Raw genomic sequence first — 25,160 nt, 5'->3', positions numbered from 1 at the left:
ACCCAGAACACAAGAGGGTCTGAGTGGGGCTCAGCCATTAATAAAAAGCAATGTATTCTAGCCATGAATACAAAGCTTCTTCTGGCTGAGTAAGAGGTTGTGACATCATCAGCCTGCCTCTCTGACTCAGCCAATCAGAGGGTTTGTATTCATTGTTAGAATACATTGCTTTCGATGAATGGCTGAGCGCCGCTTAGATAGGCTTTATTGTGTTTCGGGTATGAGACGGGAAGGTCTCAGCTCGCACCCTGAACACAGTGCAGTATGCTGTATGTAGCCTCCGCTACAGTCCCTTTATACAGCACATCCACCGGCCTCATATGTTAATGAGGGACATCATTTATTTAGCCAGATTGGCCCAACTAAACTACGTAGTGTAATAAAAGCTGGCGTTCAGCTTTAAATACAGAGGCACTGAGAGGAGGAGTTTAGTTTTAGGACCGGAATCGCAGATTGCAGGCAGAGGAGAAACTAAAAGGCATGCAGAGGATACGAGAAGTTGTGGAAAGAGATGTTCAGCAGACAGGCAGAACTCACAACATAAAAGAAGCTTTTTCAAGCAAGCAACCTTATATTGCGTTATAAAAAATAAAAAAAAACATTGTTCCTATGGTTATTACAATACTGATGTTAGCAAATGAAAGTGTATGCTGTGACTATAGATTTCCTTTAGAGCTCACTTTAGTGGCAATACACTGTCAGACCATGTTTTAAGGCTGTTCTGAGGCTAAACTTGTCATATAAAATATTTATTATAAAGTATGTGCTTTGTTCAGTAGAGTTATAATGTATATGTAATGTGATATTCAGGTATACAGACTCTACTGACAAATGACAAAACTTTGATTGTGTACAAGACAAAGACTATAAAATGTTTTTGGTTTTTGCCAGGATTCTGATATACTGCCTGTAAAAGTGTAACTTTGGAGTAAAAATAAAACTAAAATGTGTGAACTTATTGTCATGAGCCATGCTAACAACTCATAGAAACATAGAAACATAGAATGTGTCGGCAGATAAGAACCATTTGGCCCATCTAGTCTGCCCAATATATCTGAATCCTATGAATAGTCCCTGGCCCTATCTTATATGAAGGATAGCCTTATGCCTATCCCATGCATGCTTAAACTCCTTCACTGTATTTGCAGCTACCACTTCTGCAGGAAGGTTATTCCATGCATCCACTACTCTCTCAGTAAAGTAATACTTCCTCATATTACTTTTAAACCTTTGCCCCTCTAATTTAAAACAGTGTCCTCTTGTGGTAGTTTTTCTTCTTTTAAATATGCTCTCCTCCTTTACCGAGTTGATTCCCTTTATGTATTTAAAAGTTTCTATCATATCCCCTCTGTCTCTTCTTTCTTCCAAGCTATACATGTTAAGGTCCTTTAACCTTTCCTGGTAAGTTTTTTCCTGCAATCCATGTACTAGTTTAGTAGCTCTTCTCTGGACTCTCTCTAGAGTATCTATATCCTTCTGGAGATATGGCCTCCAGTACTGCGCACAATACTCCAAGTGAGGTCTCACCAGTGTTCTGTACAGCGGCATAAGCACTTCTCTCTTTCTACTGCTTATACCTCTCCCTATACATCCAAGCATTCTGCTGGCATTTCGTGCTGCTCTATTACATTGTCTTCCCACCTTTAAGTCTTCTGAAATAATTACTCCTAAATCCCTTTCCTCAGATACTGAGGTCAGGACTGTGTCAAATATTCTATATTCTGCCCTTGGGTTTTTACGCCCCAGGTGCATTATCTTGCACTTATCCACATTAAATTTCAGTTGCCAGAGTTCTGACCATTCTTCTAGTTTTCCTAAATCCTTTTCCATTTGGCGTTTCCCTCCAGGAACATCAACCCTGTTACATATCTTTGTGTCATCAGCAAAAAGACAAACCTTACCATCGAGGCCTTTTGCAATATCACTTATGAAGATATTAAACAAAATTGGTCCCAGTACAGATCCCTGAGGTACCCCACTGGTAACATGACCTTGTTCTGAATTTTCTCCATTGACTACAACCCTCTGTTGTCTGTCACTCAGCCACTGCCTAATCCACTCAACAATATGGGAGTCCATGCTCAATGACTGCAGTTTATTGATAAGTCTTTTATGTGGGACAGTGTCAAAAGCCTTACTAAAATCTAGATATGCAATGTCTACTGCACCTCCACCGTCTATTATTTTAGTCACCCAGTCAAAAAAATCTATAAGATTTGTTTGACATGATCTCCCTGAAGTAAACCCATGTTGTTTTTCATCTTGCAATCCATGGGAACTCATTATCAAACAATATCACAGTCATAATTTGTATGTCCGTCCTGGCACAACCTCGAAGTCCTGTTTCACACCTATGCATTTTTACTGTTTTGCAGAAACCTACTACAGTCCATTTAACATGGTTTCCTATGAGTCACGTTCACATCTGTGCATTTTATGGAAAGAGCCAGGGACTTTTTTCTGGTTTTTGGTTCCATAGACTTCAGTGAATCAAAAACGTGTATTGAAAAACGCAAAATGCACCCAGAATATGCAAACTGAAACCTACATAGGTGTGAACCAGGCCTAAACGCATATCACACAAATTGCTATCTTCTTTGAATGTAATTAGAAGGCTGGCTGATCTACTGGCTTCAGTACTTTGAATCTCTTAGAAATATACAGATCAGGGTTCATGACGTAGAAAGCACTGCAGTCAGAGGATATTTTTCAGGTTTGTAATGGTGCATCCAATATATCGCTCAGCACAGGCTTCATTTTTCAAAGTACATCTTCGCTTTTTAGAGAAAAAAAAGCTCTCAACGTTTTTCTGTTTTGTAATGATTTTAGGGAACTTCATAGTGAATGTTTACCTTCTGCTGTTCGGCAGAAAAGGGCACAAAGTGTCCTATTTTTAGTTAGGTCCTACACTGATATTAGTACCCCATTTTTAGGAAAAAGTGCCATATTTTTGGTTAATAAACAGTTGTTAAACTTTTGCAAACCTGCTAAACATAGTCTTACTACAACTGAAACCCAAATGAGCCCTCACTATTTATTACTACCATTGGGGAGATTTGCCTTCACTTCCTATCCCATAGCCAAACAGGAAGTGAGAGGAAATCCCTGCAAATTAAGGGAATCCCTTGGTGAGCCCCAGGTCAATAGAATTTGTATCCTCACTGGAAGACTTCCCCCCCCTATTACTTTTCTGGGGACAACACACAATTTGGGATTTTCCTTCACTTTTAATGATAATGGTTAATAAAACACATAGGCTGAAACTCCTTAATGGGGGGGGGGGGGGGCATGGACAGCAATAAAAAGTAATAAACATTTTAATCTCTCAGCACTCTGTCTAAAAGTAAAAAAAAAAAAAAAGTTTTGCCTTTATAACAAAGTGCTGCAGTATAAGTTAAAAAAGGAGAAAGGGACCAGGGCTCTTTAAAGCTGTCCATTTCATCCAGATCCTAATGATTCAGCACAAATATGATCAGTGGGTGGCCCTATCAGCACCGCCACTTCACACAGCATGTATCGATTGAAAAATGAAATAAGCCAGGCAGAAAACTGACAGCCAAACAGCTCCCGAATACAATTAGGTGTTCGGTTATTTTGATAGCCATGATGCAGAATGTAGTATTACAATAGCCACAGAGGAAGATTTGTCCATCTACGCTATTAGGCTGCCCCAAACTCTTCTCTAAATCCAGAAGTTCTCAATTGTTGCGAGACCAGGACCCAGTAGATTCTTTCAAAAAGCTTCCATGCCCCAACCGTACAAAAAGAGTTTATACTCGCTAATCCTAGCCCCGTAAACCTGTTACTGGTCCCTTGCTACCAGGATTGCAAGTGTGACATTGCTCTAAAATCACACTACAACTGTGCAGCAGCATATTTTAGCAGCTATAGTCAGACTATCATCCAATAACATACACACCCTTTTAATACCCTTCTCCACTAATTCCCAATCCAAACACCAGTACCATGAATTCAATCCCTTGATAGACACACTTTTTGGATGAAGATGTGTGGTGTGCAGAAAACACCACACTGAAATTAGACACAGTTAAATTGTGCTAAATTTTGAACATGGCTTAAAGGAGCATGTTATGCCTCATGCACACTGGGCATTTTGTGTGTGTGTGTGTGTGTGTATATATATATATATATATATATATATATATATATATATATATATATATACATACATACATACATACATACATACATACACACACATACATACATACAGCTGCAAGAAAAAGTATGTGAACCCTTTGGAATTATATGGATTTCTGCACAAATTGGTCATAAAATGTGATCTGATCATCATCTAAGTCACAACAATAGACAATCAGTCTGCTTAAAATAATAACACACAAAGAATGAAGTGTTGCCATGTTTTTATTGAACACATCATGTAAACATTCACAGTGCAGGTGGAAAAAGTATGTGAACCCTTGGATTTAATAACTGGTTGAACCTCCTTTGGCAGCAATAACTTCAACCAAATGTTTCCTGTAGTTGCAGATCAGACGTGCACAATGGTCAGGAGTAATTCTTGACCATTCCTCTTTACAGAACTGTTTCAGTTCAGCAATATACTTGGGATGTCTGGTGTGAATCGCTTTCTTGAGGTCATGCCACAGCATCTCAATCGGGTTGAGGTCAGGACTCTGACTGGGCCACTTCAGAAGGCGTATTTTCTTCTGTTTAAGCCATTCTGTTGTTGATTTACTTCTATGATTTGGGTCATTGTCCTGTTGCAACACCCATCTTCTGTTTAGCTTCAGCTGGTAGACAGATGGCCTTAAGTTCTCCTGCAAAAGGTCTTGATAAACTTGGGAATTCATTTTTCCTTTGATGATAGCAATCCGTCCAGGCCCTGACGCAGCAAAGCAGCCCCAAACCATGATGCTCCCACCACCATACTTCACAGTTGGGATGAGGTTTTGATGTTAGTGTGCTGTGCCTCTTTTTCGCCACACATAGTGTTGTGTGTTTCTTCCAAACAACTCAACTTTGGGTTCATCTGTCCATAGAATATTTTGCCAGTACTGCTGTGGAACATCCAGGTGCTCTTGTGCAAACTGTAAACTTGCAGCAATGTTTTGTTTGGACAGCAGTGGCTTCCTCTGTGGTATCCTCCCATGAAATCCATTCTTGTTTTGTGTTTTACGTATTGTAGATTCGCTAACAGGGATGTTAGCATTTGCCAGTGACTTTTGTAAGTCTTTAGCCGACACTCTAGGATTCTTCTTCACTTCATTGAGCAGTCTGCGCTGTGCTCTTGCAGTCATCTTTACAGGACGGCCACTCCTATGGAGAGTAGCAGCAGTGCTGAACTTTCTCCATTTATAGAAAATTTGTCTTACCGTGGACTGATGAACAGCAAGGCTTTTGGAGATACTTTTATAACCCTTGCTAGCTTTATGCAAGTCAACAATTCTTAATCGTAGGTCTTCTGAGAGCTCTTTTGTGCGAGGCATCATTCACATCAGGTAATGCTTCTTGTGAAAAGCAAACCCAGAACTGGTGTGTGTTTTTTATAGGGCAGGGAAGCTGTAACCAACACCTCCAATCTCATCTCATTGATTGGACTCCAGTTGGCTGACATCTCACTCCAATTAGCTCTTGGAGATGTCATTAGTCTAGGCGTTCACATACTTTTTCCACCTGCACTGTGAATGTTTACATGGTGTGTTCAATAAAAACATGGCAACATTTCATTCTTTGTGTGTTATTAGTTTAAGCAGACTGTGATTGTCTATTGTTGGGACTTAGATGATGATCCGATCACATTTTATGACCAATTTGTGCAGAAATCCATATAATTCCAAAGGGTTCACATACTTTTTCTTGCAGCTGTACATACACACAGTATATAGTCCGAACTGAGGTTAAAGGCTTTCTGGCCCACTTTTATGAAACAAACAAAAAGAAAAATTCACAACACTTGTGCAGGAGATTTTCAACAGCAAAAATGGTCAACAGAATAAATGCTAAGCCATTCAGCTGCCTTGACCGCTGCACTGCTGCTTTTAACACTGATCCCTCAGACTCCAGCTCTCTGGCTGTCCTGGCTCAGTCAACCTTCGTTACAGCACCTTGCTGCATGGGCCCACTCCTGGCCCCTCTATATAGGGGATCTCTTGGCACACCAGGCTCTCACCCCTTCGAGATTTACAGACTCCCTCCAGTCCCCTGGACTCGCTAGTTGCCTCAACTCTTAGTCCTGCCGACTCGCTCAGCAAATACCGTAGCTGCTGACTTTTAATATAAGGACACCCACCTGCCCCTGGATCCAGCACTGTCATCACACAAGCTGATTCTTTTATCGGCTTCGGGTCCAGACGCCGGCGTCCTTACTAGGCATCTTAAAGCGGAGTTCCGGCTTTGGAAACGTTTTTTAGATAAAAATACCCCCGGAACAGTCAGGGCTAGTGCATTTCATAATGGATACCCTCTGAACAGTCCCAGGTTGCACTTACCTTTTAGAAGAAATATTTGCCTTGAAAATGTCTTGTCCAGCGCTGCCAGCTCAGGTGTGGGCAGCTGAAGCCAGAGCATCCTCTTCGTTGTCCTCTTCCTCTTCGGTCCCAGAATGCCCTGCACCGGCCCCACTCGTCACTTCCGGGGCAGGTGCATCATCCCTGCACAGCTTCTGGGCATGCTGCTTAGCAGGGAATAACGCGCCTGCACCGGAACTGACGAGCAGGGCCGGTGCAGGCACATTGATTCCTGGGAGCGATGACTTTCAGCTCCCAGGAGTCAATGCAAGCAGGAAGAGACGGCCGCGGCTGCAGAGGGAGGAAGTGGAAGAAAGGTAAGTATATTTTCTTCAATAACAAGATAAGTAAACCGAAAAAAAAAAATTGTGACTATCCATTTCTTTTTCAGGTGATTGTCAGCAAGCGGATGGCCCAAAGTGTTTTTCCGCTTTAACTAAGGGAAACCATGAGTGAAGCCAGCTTCCAATTGCGCGTTTGCAAGCTGCGCTGTGCTTTTTGAATGGTCCCGCAGTCTTCTGGGACCCGAGATGTGTCCCACAAGGCTGCAGGGGAAGGAGGGGGCACAATCCAAACGGTAGTGGGGGAGCATGTACCTGTCAGAATCAGGTACCCGCTCCCCCCAAAAAAAAATAACGTGCCAAATGTAAAGGAGAAGGGGGGAGGAGAAGTAAGTGCGTAACTTCCCCTTTTAGGTGAACTTCGGCTTTAAGGTGGTGCCATTTGTCAAGTTGTGGCCTGGCAAATGAAAAAACAGTGCTCTAATCAAGAATGCTCCTGCTCCCCCAGCAATCGTGCAATTCTAATCCCACAAAGCATTTTATACATTGTAGTGTTATTCATAGTGTTGTAAGAAAGTTGAATGGTAGCAAGTGGCAAGCTGTAAGGCCTTATGCACACTGGGTGATTAGTGTTCCGGTGATCATTCACTTCTATAAATTAATGATCAATGCCGTCTGTACCAGTATCATGTATGACACATCCCCCACAGAGCTGATTGATAATTTAATTCATAAAAGTGAAATATCACTTGGTGCTGCGGGGCTGTGCAGCCTCAGATATACAAGAAGCACCAGGCTGTATAATCCTTTGTGAATGGCATCACTGGTCTTTAGAGTGGCCCCTGTTGCCGGAGACCAGCACTGTCACTCACATATCCATCTCCTAACTTGCATTGTTGTTGGGCAGCAGGGGGAAAATTGTCTGACCCCTTTGCTTAGCATTGGTAGGACAGATTTAAACTGGACCAAGTGCCACATGCTTTTGGTCCCCTGAAGGTTTAGAAGCAGTTTAAAAAGTCCAGTGAGACGACTTCTCTATTAAACATGATGAACAAAATATAAGCCGTTTCAAGGCTGCAGATAACCATTGAAACCGGCTCTAGGACAAGTGAATCAGGAAAGTACTACATTATGGTCACTAGATAGAACTAATGAGCATAGGAAGCAAATACTGATTTTCAATGACCTTCAGCTCCATTTAGTGGCCTCCATCTGGGGTTTCCTGATTCACTCTGTAACAACCAAAAAACATTCCAAGGCTTTAGATAACGATTAAAATTGTTCCTAAGGCTAGGTTCACATCTAAACGGGTTCTACCTGCCACATTTATGTGGGCACAGTAGCCCATTCATTTAAATGGACTGCTGTACCTGCATTTCCAACAGGAAAAAGGTCCCTGCATCTTTTTAAAATGCAGCCGCATAGAAACTTGCATGGTACTTTTGCACCATTAATTTTTTGTGTGTGGGAAACCACACAGCATTTTTTAGTGCATTAGGGTGCTGTTAGGCGTTAATGCATTTTCTTTGTAGTATGTGTGTGATTGCTTGCATTTGCAGAAATGCTTGTAATTTTCACGCACTCCTGCACCCACCCATGTGTGAACCAAGTGTGACCTTAATTGTTTACATCCCTTAAGCTTTATTTACTTAAAGATAAACTCTGACCCCCCTGCTCATATCTCCCCTACCCCACCCTCATCCCAATTAAACCCCTCCTCCCATTGTGGCCCCTCTGGCTATATTTTGTACTGTTTTAATTTTTATATGTACTCTAAAAGCAATATATATATGTGATATGATAAATGTGCCCTCTTGGTACCTGCTTATCTTTGACAAACACTCTCATTTTTTCATTATCAGTAATGCTTCATGTCCCTTTTCTCTTTTAGAAAATTGAAAATGGAAGATTTGCCAAATGTAAATATTTTGCCCATGCAATGGTTAATAACACTGATTTACTTATGGTTATGAAGAGGTAAGTTTTAATAATATATTTATGTAGAAATAAGTAAATCTATAAATACAGCTTTTATAGCTTTTGGTCCTCCACTTATATGTTTGACAATACATAAGACACTCTCATGGCGATTTTTTTCATGGGTGACTCTCTGGGTAGGTTGTTTTGATATACATTCAATAATTTGTGAAAAGAGTGCAGGAATCAACAGACCTAAGTAGCATCAATGGAAACCTTGCTAGAAAAAAATATGGAGGTCCCTCCTTAAAATGCTAAGTTCTAGTCCAGGTATGTGGTTCAGTTGGTAGTATCAGCCAGGCAATTAGCATATTAAACTAATGCCCCATACACACGTGCAGATTATCTGCAGACTTTTGTCTGCAGACTTACCTTTTCTATGTAGTGCAAGGGCCTGCCGGATTGCATACAAATTGAAAGTGTTTAGGTTTGACCTCATATTATATGGTTTTGGTAAGTCTGCAGACAAAAGTCTGCAGATAATCTTCACGTGTGTATGGGGCATTTGGCTGGCCAAAAACATTTTCAATTTCCCATCCTTCAACCACAGGTTCTTTTTTTTTTTTTTTTTTCTAGCAAAAAAAAAATGTGCATTTATGGACAGCCTCCATATCCATAAACTGCAAAAAACATTAAAAGATCTATGAGTGGTAACCCTATTTGATTCAGCCTCTAGTATCTAATTAAAAGAGAAGGATGGCCAAAGCTTTTTTACTTTTGCTCTCCTGTGACCCAGAATCAGCCAGCAGCAGGCTAACGCCCACTGTCAATTGATGTGACAGAGCCAGCCCCGGCTCTGGAAGTATCCCGACAATAATGTCCAGCTGGCTCAGCCTTTCAGTGTCCTGTGGACCAAGAACTGAGCAGTCAGATGATTGCTCAGTTTTTGGTCTTAGAGCTGGTGGGGGACAGCTGCAGCATCGGACCAATCTTCCAGACATAAGGGTGAGTATGTTTGTTTATTTCCTGCACTTCTCCTTTACATCTTGTGTTTTAGTATGCACTGTAATAAAGTATTGCTTATTGAAGCTAGGATGGGGGAACTTTATTATTTCTGTTACACAGCAAGGCAATGCTATAGCAGATTATGGTCTCAGCTTGTGTCATGAATTCCTCCCTCAGCATCTTTAAAGCAGCACTATGACCATGTGAAACCTGACCTTGACTACATCCTAATTTTGCATCTGACTAAAGTGAAAATCTGATCTAATCTTTAATCTTTGCAAATTTTGTTGCAGTTGGCTAGGCCTAGGATTGCAGTGGTCATAAATGCACAGATAATTTGTCACATAGACTTCATTTGATCAGATGCAGCCTTATGAGTTGGCTAATAGTGTTACTAAGTTGCTCAATATGTGGCCCCCCAATGTGTGTTTTTGTCATTATATGAACTTTATGGGGGATTTGCGTCTGTTGCATTTAGGCTACCACCTTGTTTTTAATATGTTTCTGTTACTTCCAAACCTTTCAGGATAGTATTTGGAGCTTCAGTTTTTCTTATTGCCCCCGTGGGTTGGTCATCCCTGTTTTTAAGTTAAGAGTGCGGAACAGCCACACTCCTAAGGTGAGGTTGTGGAAGAGCGTTTCAGTTCACAGGTCATACAAGATCTGATTTCAAGATGTGCTGTTCAAACTATTTTAAAGAAGCACTGAGAAACGGGCAACATTAAGGACCGTAGATGCAGTGGTCGGCCAAGGAAACTTAATGGAGCAGATGAAAGACACATCATACTTCCCTTTAACCACTTAAGCCCCGGAAGATTTTACCCCCTTCCTGACAAGGCCCTATTTTGCGATTCGGCACTGCGTGACTTTAACGGGCAATTGCGGGGTCGTGCGACGCTATACCTAAATGAAATTGACATCCTTTTTTTTCCCCCACAAACAGAGCTTTCTTTTGGTGGTATTTGATCACCTGTGCGATTTTTACTTTTTGCGCTATAAACAAAAAAAGAGCGTAAATTTTGAAAAAATAACAATTTTTTTCACATTTTTTTTATATGAAATTCCCCCAAAAAATGTAAAAATCAAAATTTTTTAACATTTTAGGCCAATTTGTTTTCTGCTACGTTTGGTAAAAAAAAATTGCAATAAGCGTATTTTGATTGGTTTGCGCAAAAGTTATTGCGTCTACTAAGGGAAAGATTTTTGTAATTTTTTTTTGTTTTTTTTTTTTAACGAGTAATGGCGGCGATCTGCAATTTTTTTTTTTTTTTTTTTTTGCGGGACTGCGACATTGCGGCGGACAGATCGGACCCTTGACTGACATTTTTGACACTTTTGGGGGTACCAGTGACATTACTACAGTAATCAGTGCTATACATATGCACTGTTACTGTAAAAATGACACTGGCAGGGAAGGGGTTAACTTTATTAGTGATGCAGGGGTTAAGTGTGTCCCTGGGGGCGTGCTTCTATCTGTAAAGGGGTGTGGCTAGTGATGTAACAACAGAGACATACAATCCTACAGAGCAGGATTGTATGATCTCTGTTCTTACACAGGTGAGAATGACAGGCGGCTTTGTTTACATTAGCCGCCTGCCTTTCTCCCTCTCCACAGGGAGATCGCGAGTGACCGGCGGTCATCGGGTCCGCCGGTCACACGCGCGGGGATGTGAGCGAGTGGGGGCGGGAGCGTGCCTCCGGCAGCGTGCGCGCGCTCGCCCCCTAGAGCCTCACAGGCGAGCGACGTAGTCCTACGCCACTTTGCCTGTGAGGGGCTGACCGCCGCAGTAACTAGTCGTGCGGCGGTCGGCAGGTGGTTAACATCAAAAGATGCCCAGCAGTGCCATCAGCACAGAACTGGTGGGACACAGGTATAGTTATCTACTGTGTGGAGAAGTCTGGCCAGAAGTGATCTTCATGGAAGAATTGAGGCCGAAAAGACATACCTCTGATGTGAAAACAAGACTAAGCGACTCAACTATGCATGAAAACATAGGAATTGGGGTGCAGAAAATGGCAGCAGGTGCTCTGGACTGATAAATCAAAATTTGAAATATTTGGCTGTAGCAGGAGGCAGTTTGTTTGCCAAATTGCTGGAAAGCAGTACAATAATGAGCGTCTGCAGGCCACGGTGGAGGTTCCTTGCAAGTTTGGGGCTGTATTTCTGCAAAAGGAGTTGGAGATTTTATCAGGATCAATGGTGTCCTCAATACTGAGAAATACAGGCAGATACCTATCCGTCATGCCATACAATCAGGGAGGTGTGTGATTGGCCCCAAATGTATTCTGCAGCAGGTCAAGGACCCCAAACATACAGCCAATGTCATTAGGAACTATCTCCAGTGTAAAGAAGAACAAGGAGTCCTAGAAGTGATGGTTTAGCTCCTCAGAGCCCTGATCTCAACATCAAATCTGTCTGGGATTACATGAAGAGACAGAAGGATATGAGGCAGCCTACATCCACAGAAAATCTTTGGTTAGTTCTCCAAGATGTTTGGAACAACCTACCTGCCGAGTTTCTTCAAAAACTGTGTGGGAGTTAACCTAGAAGAGTTGATGCTGTTTTGAATGCAAAGGTGGTCACACCAAACTTAGATTTGATTTGGATTTCTCTTATGTTCATTTAATTTCAATTTTGTTAAAGCGGTAGTATCCCGCTTTTTGACACTTTTACCTACAGGTAAGCCTATAATAAGGCTTACCTGTAGGTACAAATAATATCTCCTAAACCGGCATGATTTAGGAGATATTTACAGTGCATGCAGCCGCTCTCGCGAGCGGCGCATGCGCTCTGAAGGTCCGGGGGGACCTTCAATTAATTTGCCGGGAGCTTGCCGGAAAATCACTCCCGCGCGCATGCGCGGGAGTGACGTCATCGCGGCTCCGGCCAATCATCACGAGGGATCATGGCAGCGCCCGCAGCGATGTCCGGGGGTCCGTGTCGGGCTTCGTTCTAAGGTAAGTTACACATAATGGGCTAGTATGCGATGCATACTAGCCCATTATGCCTTTGTCTTGCAGGTGTTTTTTTTTTTTCCCCCCAAGGGTTTACAACCACTTTAATTGCTAAAAAGAAACTATTAACACTTCTATTTCTGAAGCTTTCTAGTTTACAGCATTTTTTCACACCTGCCTAAAACTTTTGAACAGTAGTGTAAAATAAAGAGTAGAAGTGTAATTTAATAAACCACTATTCTTCATGGTAATGATATATAGCCACATAATCTCCATGGTAGCATTTCCTTCCCTATTGCATCCTTGATATTCTAAATTATTTCCCTGGAAAATGCTGAGGAAGAAGTAAAAGGCAAGCAATTTATGCTCTTCCTGTTTGTCTCTCCCTGAAGACAGGCAAGTCTGTATTTTCTGATTTGCTTGAGATTCCATGGAAATACAGTTCAATAAGGGTATTTTCTGTTATCAGGCTTTAAACGTTGTGCTCCAAAACAAAGATATGGCATTAATAGATAGATAGTATATTTGTAATCATTGCTATTAGGTAGAATAAGGCTCATACTGTTAAACTGCACACAGTTTAATCTAGTATGGTGTCATGATTTAATATCAAATGCTTGTGTGCCATAGATAATCCTCTTTCTTCTTTTTTTTTCCAGTGGTATTTTGTTTGTTACTAAAGGAACGTTTGGACAGCTTACTTGTGAGTGGCAGTACAGTTTTGATGAGTTTACCAAAGAGCCAATTATTGTGAGTGGTAGAAGACTACGCATTGAAGCAAAGGTAAGTAAACCTCTTTATCATCCATTGAGGAATTAAAATTATAGTAAATAGACATTTACCTAACAAGTGTAGATTTTCTTAGTTCAGGAAGTATTTTGGTGTTTTTTCTACACTGGTCATACAGTCGGGCGTGACAACATGTCCACGTTTCAGTTAGTATAGGACTCCGTTATTCAGAACCAGCCAGTATACGTATCTGGGAATTGAGTTATCGAGCAAAGCTTTGCAAGTTTACTGGCCCTACATCTGAAGATGTATTGTGAGCGGTTGTCGGATCGTTTGCTGTGTTGAGGATTTTTTTTTTCTTTTATCTGTACGTGGGGTTTTATATGCTGTTACTACTGAAACAGTTATAACTACCATGGGGAATATGAGGGAAATAATTTTTTCTATTGTACTTTCCTATATTCTAATGTAGGACATTGTGAGTTCTAAATCCCTTGTTACAGTTGTTTAAATCCTCCTGAGACTAGTTAAACTGTCCCCACTTCCCCTCTGTCAGCTAGGCAGGGATACCCTCCTTTTTAATGTATCTTTGGGAAAGATCAAGGCATTTAACTGTATTTCTCTGCCTTCGGTGATGGCTGGGCATTGTTTAGGCCGGAACACCATTCTAAATTTCCAACTGTTTCACTGTCGGCCAGGGCTTCCTGATGCAGGTCATATAGAAAACAGAAAGCCAGCCCCCCTGAGGTTATAACTCCTCCCACTTCACATATGCTTAGTGCTGCTTAATATCCCTAGAAGAAGGGAAGTTCCTTCCCTTCTGCTATATTTTTTTGCTTGAAATAGAAGATTTAGTTTTACTATCAACAGGTAATGATAGATTCATGTTAAATATTGGAAATCCTGGAAGTCTCTCCAGTTACTAAGTACAGTTTTTTTTCAGTTCATTAACCACTTAAGCCCCGGAAGATTTTACCCCCTTCCTGACCAGGGGGTTTTTACTGCGTGACTTTAACAGACAATTGAGCGGTTGTGCGACGCTGTACCTAAACGAATTTCACATCCTTTTTTCCCCACAAACAGAGCTTTCTTTTGGTGGTATTTGATCACCTGTGCGATTTTTTTGATCATGCGCTATAAACAAAAAAAGAGCGAAAATTTTGCAAAAATAACAATATTTTTCACATTTTTTTGTATGACATTCCCCAAAAAAATGTAAAAATCAAAATTTTTTAACATTTTCGGCCAATTTGTTTTATGCTACATATGTTTGGTAAAAAAAATCGCAAAAAGCGTATTTTGATTTGTTTGCGCAAAAGTTATCGCGTTTACTAACAAAGGGAAAGATTTTTGTCATTTTTGGTGTTTTTTTTTTAACGAGTAATGGCGGCGATCTGCGATTTTTTTTTTTTGCATGACTGCGACATTGCGGCGGACAGATCGGACCCTTGACTGACATTTTTGACACTTTTGGGGTTACCAGTGACATTACTGCAGTAATCAGTGCTATACATATGCACTGTTACAGTAACAGTGCTATACATATGCACTGTTACTGTAAAAATGACACTGGCAGGGAAGGGGTTAACTGTATTGGAGAGGGAGGGGTTAAGTGTGTCCTAGGGGCATGCTTCTAACTGTGATGGGACATGTCTACTATTGTAAAAACAGAGATCAACGGTTCTACATAGTAGAACCGTCTGATCTCCATTTTTACACAGGGGAGAATGACAGGCGGCTTGTTTACATAAGCCGCCCGCCTTTCTCCCTCTCTACCGACGATCGTAGTGTGACCGGCGGACATCGGGTCCGCCGGTCACACGCGCGGACTCCTCAGTGCGCTCGCCCACTATTGGCTCACAAGCAGGTCATAGGCTAGTGACGTATATATACTTCACTCTGCCTGGCCGGGGATGACCGCCGCATTATATTTACTTGCGGCGGTCAGCAAGCGGTTAAGTATATTGGTGTTCTCTCTGTGATGGTCATGCAGTCCAGAGTGACAACTTGTCTGTGTTTAGTTAGTATAGAACTCCACTATTTAGGTCTGGCCAGTATATCTGGGGATTTCTTTCTGAGTTTTTAAGACCAGAGCTGTGGAAGTTCACTGTTCCTGTATTTTAAGATTGATTGTTAGTGATTGTTAGATTCATGAAGTTGTATATGCTGTTACTATACAGTTGTGCTCATAAGTTTACATACCCTGGCAGAATTTATGATTTCTTGGCCATTTTTCAGAGAATATGAATGAGAACACAAAAACTTTTCTTTCACTCATGGTTAGTGTCTGGCTGAAGCCATTTATTAATCAACTGTGTTTACTCTTTTTAAATCATAATGACAACAGAAACTTCCCAAATGACCCTGATCAAAAGTTTACATACCCCAGTTCTTAATACCGTGTATTGCACCCTTTAACATCAGTGACAGCTGCAAGTCTTTTGTGGTATTTATGGATGAGGCTCTTTATCTTTGATGGTTAAGCAGCCCATTCTTCCTGGCAAAAAAGCCTCCAGTTCCTGTAAATTCTTGGGCTGTCTTGCATGGACTGCACATTTGAGATCTCCCCAGAGTGGCTCAATGATATTGAGGTCAGAAGACTGAGATGGCCACTCCATAACCTTCACTTTATTCTGCTTTAGCCAATGACAGGTCGACTTGGCCTTGTGTTTAGGATCATTGTCATGTTGGAATGTCCAAGTACGTCCCATGCGCAGCTTCCGGTCTGATTAATGCAAATTTTCCTCCAGTATTTTTTGATAACATACTACATTCATTTTGCCATCAATTCTGACCAAATTTCCTGTGCCTTTGTAGCTCACACATCCCCAAAACATCAGCGATCCACCTCCGTGTTTCACAGTAGGAATGCTGTACCTTTCATCATAGGCCTTGTTGACTCCTCTCCAAATGTAGCATTTATGGTTGTGGCCAAAAGCTCAAATGACTTTGTGCCAGAAGGTTTGAAGCTTGTCTCTGTGCTGTCTGGCGTATTGTATGCGGAATACTTTGTGGAATTTGCATAGTAATGGCTTTCTTCTGGCAACTCAACCATGCAGCCCATCATTCTTCAAGTGCCTCCTTATTGTGCATTTTGAAACAGCCACACCACATGTTTTTAGAGTCCTGTATTTCACCTGAAATTATTTGTGGGATTTTTTTCCTGGCAGTTGTGGCTGAAATTTTAGTTGGTCTACCTGACCGTGGTTTGGTTTCAACAGAACCCCTCATTTTCCACTTCTTGATTAGAGTTTAAACACTGCTGATTGGCATTCTCAATACCTTGGATATCTTTTTATATTCCTTTCCTGTTTTATACAGTTCAACTACCTTTTCCCGCAGATCCTTTGACAATTCTTTTGCTTTCCCAATGAGTCAGAATCCAGAAACGTCAGTGCAGCACTAGATGAAAGACGCAAGGTTTTGTCAGGAGTCCAGAAACTCATTGACCTTTTATACACACACACACACTTATTACAAGCAAACAGATCACAGATGAGGGTGGTTAACTTTTAATAGCCATTCAAACCCCTTTGTGTCAACTTGTGTGCATGTTATCTGGCCAAAATTATCAGGGTCGTTTGAGTAGTTTCTGTTGTCATTATGATTTAAAAAGACAAAACACAGTTGATTGATAATAAATGGCTTCAGACAAACAATAACCATGAGTGAAAGAAACATTTTTGTGTCATTCATATTCTCAGAAAAACGACCAAGAAATCATAAATTCTGCCAGGGTATGTAAACTTATGAGCACAACTGTACCTCATGACGTCTTGAGATGGGAATGAAGGATGCCTGTTGGCATAGGACACACCTCCTGTCACGCCTCCTTATAGGAGAATTCTACCAAAAAAAAAAGATTAGTTAAATCCACAAGTTCTTTTTTTTTTTACTAATATTCCTATATACTAGCTTTTGAAATTACAAATGCAGCAATTTAGAAATGAGATGAAATGTTTTGTACTGGGAAACACTTTTTGAAAGCTAAAAAGGGCATCTGATATACAACTAAATTTTTAACAGCCCAAAATGAGGTACAAATGAGGAGGAAAGAGTGAGAGAGGGACTGCTTTGAATCAGGGGCAGTTCCTCGAAATCAGGGACAGTTGGGGGCTATGTGTTACTACAGAAACAGTTATAACTACTAGGGAGTATGTGAGGGAAATACAAAATGTTACTACTGTACTTTCCTATATTCTATTATAGGATATTATAAGTTTTGACTCTCTTGCTACAGTTGTAAGATTTATGCTGCAACTAATTAAACCGTTCCCCTTTATTTATGAGAGCTAGGCAGGGATACCCTCCATTTTATTGTTTCTCTTGTTGAGAGACTGAGGCATTTCACAGTATTTCTGTGCCTCTGGTGGCTGGGCACTATTTAGGTCTGACCACCATTTTAAAATTTCCCATTGTTTAATTGTTGGATAGGACACCCTGATGCACTACTAAAATGGATAGAGCACCTGTGTGCACCAGCCTCTTCCTCACAAAGTTTTTGCTGTGTTGGGTATTTCTTTTCACACGTAGCCCAACAGCTTCTTTTACTTAGCAGAGGGTCAATGCTGCCTTATACCTGAAAACACAATTTTTGTCTGCATGCAGTGATTGTGGTCCTACAGCCATATCCCTTTGTGTGCCTTGACTCTTAGGCCCCTTTCACAGAGGCGGACCGTTCACATCCACCTGTCAATTTTTTTGGCGGATCTGAATGGTCCCCCCATGCATCTCTATGGGGCATCGGATGTCAGCGGAGACATGTCCACTGACATCCGATCCGTCAAGTCTGGACAGATGGAAACCCTACTTTCCATCCGTCCAGCGGATCGGATGAGAACGGACCGACGGTCCGTTCCCATCTGATTCCCCCATAGAGATGTATGGGGCTCTGACAGCTGTTCTTCACACAAAGTGTGGAGAACAGCTGTCATTCTCCTGCTCAGCAGGGGATCGGCTGATCGATCCCCCGCTGAGATAAACGGAGTCCGCCGACGGAGCGGAGTGCGTGAAAGAGCCCTGAGTCTTCGTTCAGTTTGGTCTGTGAGCATTCTGGGGAGTTGGAGGAATCTCCTTTACTTCCGGTACTGCAGCTGCTGATATTTAGCATGTGCGGGGCTAAACAAACATGTGGCCTTCCTTTGGAACCATCCAACTAGGACTCAATTTGCTCTCTATGCAAGGGTAAACTAGACACAGGAAAGGATTGCACTTTCTGGACCCCGTACAAACCCCAATTGCATCTGCTTGTGTCAGCAGCAGCCAGAGCTCCCTCTTTTATCTCTAGGTGCTCATTCTTCTTCCTGTCTCACAGCATGACCACCACCACCACTTTCTACAGCAGGCTCAGATACAGAGATGCCTGGCATTTCTAATTCTATTGGGGACCCCCTTCAAGATTTGTTGTGAATGCTAATTCCTTCTTTTTCCTAGAGGCACAAGCATCAATAGCTGATTGGCAGTAGTTCTGCATAAAACGTTTGTTAAGTTCCTCTAAGTCAGATTCCAGTTCCTAGACCGACCAGTCATCTTTCACACCCTCATTCCCTGGGGAAGGGGTTCTAAATGCCATGCCAAACCAAGGGATCCAAGCCGATGGATATACAGTATCTGCTATCGTATAAAGGTCCTGTTTTATTGTGGAAACTTCTTGATATCTAGTGACATGAGGGAATTTAAATTTTCACTTTCATATCTTTCTAAGTCATCAGTGATTTCTTCACTTTGCTGTGGGAGACAACCACTATCAGTTTGTGCCACTTACCTTCCATCTTGTCTTTTCTCTGAGAGCATAAAGGTCTTCACAGTGCTACGATTTTATTATTATTATTAAGGATTTCTATAGCTCCATCAGTTTGGGCAGTGCTTTACAAAATAAAAGGCAACAGAACAATTACAATACTATTTGAAACAAGAATTCTAGGAGGGCCCTGCTCCTGGAGCTTACAGCCTAAAAGGCAGGGGCAAGTGGTACAAAAGGTATTAATTATGGGGGATGAGCTGATGGAGATCAATGTACAGTTTTTAGGTTGAGGCTTCCCTGAAGAGATGAGTTTTCAGGGATTGCCTGAACATAGAGTATGAGATACATGGACTAGTTGTAGTAGGGAGTTCCAGAGACTGAAAGAGGCCCTGGAGAATTCCTGGAAACGAACTTGAGGAGTGGAATTAACAATTTGGGTGATATTTTGAGATGACTGGTGATGTAGCTTGGGGCAGAGTTGTGAATTTGAGGGGACAAAACTGCTACTGGGAGATTTTTTTACCCTAATGCAGGGAATGCATTAGGGCAGTGGTTCTCAACTCCAGTGCTCAGGACCCACTAACAGGCCAGGTTTGCAAGATAACTGAAATACGTCACAGGTGATATCATTTGCTGTTCAGTGATTGCAGTATTCTAGTCTGCATCTCCCCAAGGTAATACTTAAAATCTGGACCATTAGCTGGTCCTGAGGACAGGAGTTGAGAACCACTGCATTAGGGTACAACAATGTCTTGGCTTTAGAACCACTTAAATGTTATCCTTTATTGAATACGCTCCTTGACCTGTAAAACACAAAATTCTTGAAATTTGGTCTAATCCCAAAACATTATCATGTTTATCTTAATAGCGTTAGCTTTAAACATTGGCTAAAAAAATACATAGTGATATTTAGCAATATTTTGTCTGGAGTGATCTATTATACAGCAACATTTCTAAATGAAAAGCAGTGCCTGTTTACTGTACAACCTGTTCTTTGAAGATCATGGGCTTAAAGTGGATGAAAATTCCAGAAATGAATGCAAACACTGAAACTTCACTTCCTGTAAGAAGTGGCCAGAACCTTCGTGTTCATTACCAAGAGCCTCATAGCAGATTCCCTAGGCAAAACATGGATAAAAATGATGAGTCTGTTTCTTACATCTGAAATTGTTTATCCTGCAGGAACGAGTGAAATCTGTTTTCCATGCCAAGGAGTTTGGAAAAATAATCAATTTTAAGACTCCGGAAGATGCCAAGGTAAATACAACAATATTAGTTACTGCATTAAAATAGAGCAGTGAATAAATGATGATGATTATTATTGGCTTGCTTGACTCCAGAAGGTGGTCACTATTTTTTGGTGATATTTAGAGACTGTTTGAACACATTTTATGTAATATATGCAGTAAATTACATTTACTTGTGCTCTGTATTATATTATGGGATTACATACAGTGAAAAACCTGTTATACCACTTGAAATTTTCCACATTTTGTCATGTTACAGCCAAAAGCGTAAATTTATTTTTTGGGGATTTTATGTGATAGGCCAACAGAAGGTGGCACATAATTGTGAAGTGAAAGGAAAATTTACAAATATCTGAAAATTGGTGTCTTCACCACAGCAGCAGTCTACTGCATTTTTTCACACCTGACTTAAACTTGTAGTGTATATTTATTTGAGTTTCATGGCCTACTTTTTTTTGCATTATTTTTTTAAAACTAACTAGCGCTGGAGTTTGCTGCAATTCAGTGAAATACTTACTATATGTATAGTGCTGCAACTAGCAATTATTTTCATAATCCATTAGTTGGCCTATTATTGTTTTTATTCAGACAAAAACCTAAAAAAAAAAGCTCTGGTATATAATTTAGTTAATAAGTTAGGTTTAAATAAAGACAATTTATTCTTGACTATTTATGTATATGCAGTGGTAAATTTAAATAACCAGGTATATAGTTAGGGAACAAACTTTCTAATTCACTCTGAGAATAACAGTCAGAAGAGATATATACAGGTGCATCTGTGGGGTTTAGGTCAGGCGAGTTTGCTGGCCAGTCAAACATATAATGATACCATGATCATTAAACCTGGTATTGGTACTTTTGGCAGTGTGGGCAGGTGCCAATTCCTACTGGAAATAAATCAGCATCTCCATAAAGCTTGTCAGCATTAGGTGCTCTATAATTTTCTTTGGAGAGGGCTGCACTGACTTTGGACTAGAGAAAACCCAGTGGACCAACACCAGATGACATTGCTCCCCAAATCATCACTGACTGTGGAAAATGTTGCATTTTGATTTGGAAATCAAGGTCCCAGAGTCTGGAGGTAGAGTGGAGAGGCACAGAATCCAAGTTGCATGAGGTTCAGTGTGAAGCTTCCACAGTCATTATTGATTTGGGGAGCAATGTCATCTGCTGGTGTTGGTCCACTGTTTTATCAAGTCCAAAGTAAGCACAGCCCACTACCAGGACTTTCTAGAGCACTTCATGCTTCCCTCTGCTGACCAGCTTTATGGAGATGCTTATTTCATTTTCCAGCAGGACTTGGCACCTGCCCACACACTACCAAAAGTACCAATACCTGGTTTAATGATCATGGTATCAATGCTTGGCCAGCAAACTCGCCTGAACGAAACCCCATAGAGAATCTGTGGGGTATTGTCAAGGGGAAGATGAGACACCAGATCCAACAATGCAGACAAGCTGAAGGCCGCTATCAAAGAAACCTGGGTTTCCATAACACCTCAGCAGTGCCACAAGCTGATGGCCTGCATGGAGTAATTCATGCAAAAGGAGCCCTGACCAAGTATTGAGTGTATACTGTACTGGACATACTTTTCAGTAAGCCAACATTTCTGTATTAAAAACCCTTTTTTTTTTTTTTTTTTTTTTTATGGTCTTATGTAAAATTCTAATTTCCTGACATGCTGAATTCTGGGTTTTCACTAGCTGTAAGCCATAATCGTCAAAATTAAAAGAAAGAAGTGTTTGAAAAATATATCTGTGTGTAAAGCATCTATATACAATCTGAGTTTTACTTTTTGAATTGAATTACTGAAATAAATTAACTTTTTGTTGGTATTCTATTTTTATAAAATGCACTTGTATATACCATTATGAGGTTGAATCTGGTACATGTAATCGGACTCAGAGATCAACATTTTTAACCACTTAAGCCCCAGAAGATTTTACCCCCTTCCTGACCAGGGGGTATTTTGCGATTCGCCACTGCGTGACTTTAACGGACCATTGTGCGGTGGTGCGACGCTGTACCTAAACCAATTTGACGTCCTTTTTTTCCCACAAACAGAGCTTTCTTTTGGTGGTATTTGATCACCCGTGCAATTTTTTTGATCATGCGCTATAAACAAAAGAGCGACAATTTTGCAAAAATAACAATATTTCTCTGTCGCTCATTGACAGACGTAGTCCTCGTTGATTAATAACAACTCGGGTTATACTGCCCTCTACAGGAGTAGGACTAGACAGGAAAGAAAACGTTCTGGCCACACCCTAGGGGCAGTCCCAGAGGGTATATCCTCTCACTTCCTGCTACAGCAAATCCGTTTTTTTCTGTCTAGTTAGGAGTAAGGACCTAGATGCCTTGCTAGGATCTTCGGTCCTGGCAGGATTTTTTTCTTAGAAAGATTTTTTAGACAGCTTTTTTTCACCTGTGAGATCTTCAAGCAAGAAAGCTGGAACTGGGCGACGGGCTGGATGTTGAGATCCAGTGGTCACCCCAGTTCAGCCTACTAGCGCGTGCAGGCCATAGCTCCGCGCTGGGTCGGCCGCGACATAGTCCCACTGGACGGGGACTGACCCTGCGAGTTAAACGTCTCGCTTAAACGCCAATGACCATGAGTCACGGCGTCCGTATTGGTCGACAGCCCTCCCACCCCGGTGGAGAGGGGTACTGTCAGGAGTTGGCGCCCGCCTGGTTCCGGTATGGTGAGTAGTATGTTCCCCCTTTTCCCCCTGACGGGTTTGTGGTGAACGCGGGCCCCTCTCTGAAATGGTAAGGATGGGTCTCCCCTCTATCCTATAACATATCACAGATCCCCCTATTTGAGTGTGATTTTTGTGAACAAGAAACCAGGAGGCTTGGTTTGGGAGCTGACAATCTAATGTCATTTCAAAACTGTAAAGATGACTGAAGTCAGTGGCAGTACTAGAATATTACTGTGGTAGCATAAGGTATCCTACCTGTCAGAGGTGTTCACAGGGCGATGTCTATGCATGTATAACTGCAGTCCAGATCGCATTCCTCCAGCAAGGGCAGGCTGCCTTCCCACGGACCGTATGCGGCCCGCCAGGGTCCGGTACCGCCAGCCAGGCTGATCACCATCCAGGGTGAAGTTTGGGGGGCCGATGCAGGCCGCTAGGCCAAACACAGCATCCCGCAGGCCGCTGCTAAGCCGCCGCTATCCTAACAGGCTGCCGCCATTGTCTTGCAGTGCACACGAGGCCGCCATATTGGCGTAGCCTCGTGTCTCCAGCATGGGGGCGGCCATGTTTGAGGTGACCAAACACCTCGTGGAGCCAGGGGGAGGCGCCGGAAGGCGTGTTAAGGGGCGGAGCCGCCTCCTTTACCCAGGAAAAAGGGCCAAAGACTTCCTGTCTGTAACAGGACAGCACTGAGCAAGCTCATGAAAACTTCTGTGCATCAGGGATGAGCCTTGGGGTCTCTCTCTCTCTCTCTGTGGTGTCCAAAAAGGCAGGTAACACTGAGGGGCGCTGTTGCGACTGGGGGATACAAAAAAAAAAAAAAAGTTTTTTACTTTGTCATTTTTTGTCGCTGGCAAATGTCTTGTATAATCATTGACCCTGCCGCATAGGTATCCCCACCTGATCCCCGCAAGGTGGCCGCAGGACCCTCCAGTACCCCACTTGTTTTTAATGCATTATCGGCAGTTTTGGAGTCTTTGGTATCCCGGGTGGAGGTGGCCTGTCAGGGACGGGGATCCAGAAGCGACCCCCGCCTACCCCTATTTTTTATCTGATACTTCAGATACGGATTCGGAGCTGGTCAATGCAGCTGCAGGTCCCTCTTATGGGGCTGTTGTCTCAGGTAATGTCTCCTCAGCAGTGAGGAGAACGTTTCTGCCTCCGCCATAGCACAAGAGTGGTGGATGCACTAGTTGTGTCCGTCCGGGAAACCTTTAGTCTTGAGGTTACACCGGCAGAGGTAGCTGAGATTGAAATTCCTTTTTGGTACTTGTTAGCCTAACAAAAGGGCGAAGGATTTTTCTTTACCCAAATGGGGTCGTTTTGAAACGAACCCCTGTTATTTCCTAACGCATGGCTAGGCGCTATCCGTTTGAGAAATCCCTCTTTAAAGAGGTTGTACACTGAGAAAAAAAAAATTTCTCTTCTTTACATCCTGAAAGAGAAACCCATAATGAGCTAGTATGCATCGCATACTAGCTCATTATGAAATACTTACCTTAGAACGAGCCCCCGCCGTGCCGTCCGCTTACCTGTATGACGGGCGACATGTATAGTCGCCCGTCTTCCGGGATCGCGGCATCCGGCCATCTGATTGGCCGGAGCCGCGGTGACGTCACTCCCGCGCACGCGCGCGGGAGCCGACGGTCACGGCACAGGGCTCTGAAGGAACGGCACGATCTGCCGTTCCTTCAGAGCGCATGCGCCAGTGACGTCACTGGCTGCATTAAAGGTAAATATCTCCTAAACGGTGCATGTTTAGGAGATATTTACAGTACCTATAGGTAAGCCTTAATATAGGCTTACCTATAGGTACAACTTCCTGAGGAGGGTTTACTTCCTCTTTAAAGGATAGACGGTACCACCTGCTGTCTTGCCACAGACTGTTAGGATAAAGAGGACCTCGTAACCAACGAGGACCTTCCCTTTCTGCTCATAAAGAGTTTGTTCGTTCCGCGAGGGCGGGCGATAAGGCGAAACCCTCCAAAGCCCCTTCAGAGGGTTTTCAAAGGGCGCTGGTCGGCTAAACAAAAAGTCCGGCTCAGCCAAGCCTGAAGAATACAGTCTGATGTGCCCCTACCCATCTCTGGGG

At 42.2% G+C, this 25,160-nt stretch overlaps 1 protein-coding gene across 1 annotated transcript in view; it reads left to right on the top strand.

The window, feature by feature from the left end:
- The window catches only part of VPS13A (vacuolar protein sorting 13 homolog A), a 427,491-nt gene that overhangs the window by 385,215 nt on the left and 17,116 nt on the right, over positions 1–25,160 (top strand). Inside the window, exons 69-71 of the mRNA XM_082266808.1 lie at positions 8,664–8,749; positions 13,309–13,432; positions 20,304–20,378. Coding sequence (XP_082122934.1) covers positions 8,664–8,749; positions 13,309–13,432; positions 20,304–20,378 — 285 coding nt within the window. The remainder of the gene's footprint in view (positions 1–8,663; positions 8,750–13,308; positions 13,433–20,303; positions 20,379–25,160) is intronic.

The sequence above is a fragment of the Pelophylax lessonae genome (genome assembly GCF_965119305.1).
Source record: "Pelophylax lessonae genome assembly, chromosome: 1".
NCBI lineage: Eukaryota > Metazoa > Chordata > Amphibia > Anura > Ranidae > Pelophylax > Pelophylax lessonae.
The sequence above is the reverse complement of the archived record's forward strand: the minus strand, read 5'-3'. Positions and strand labels throughout refer to the sequence as shown.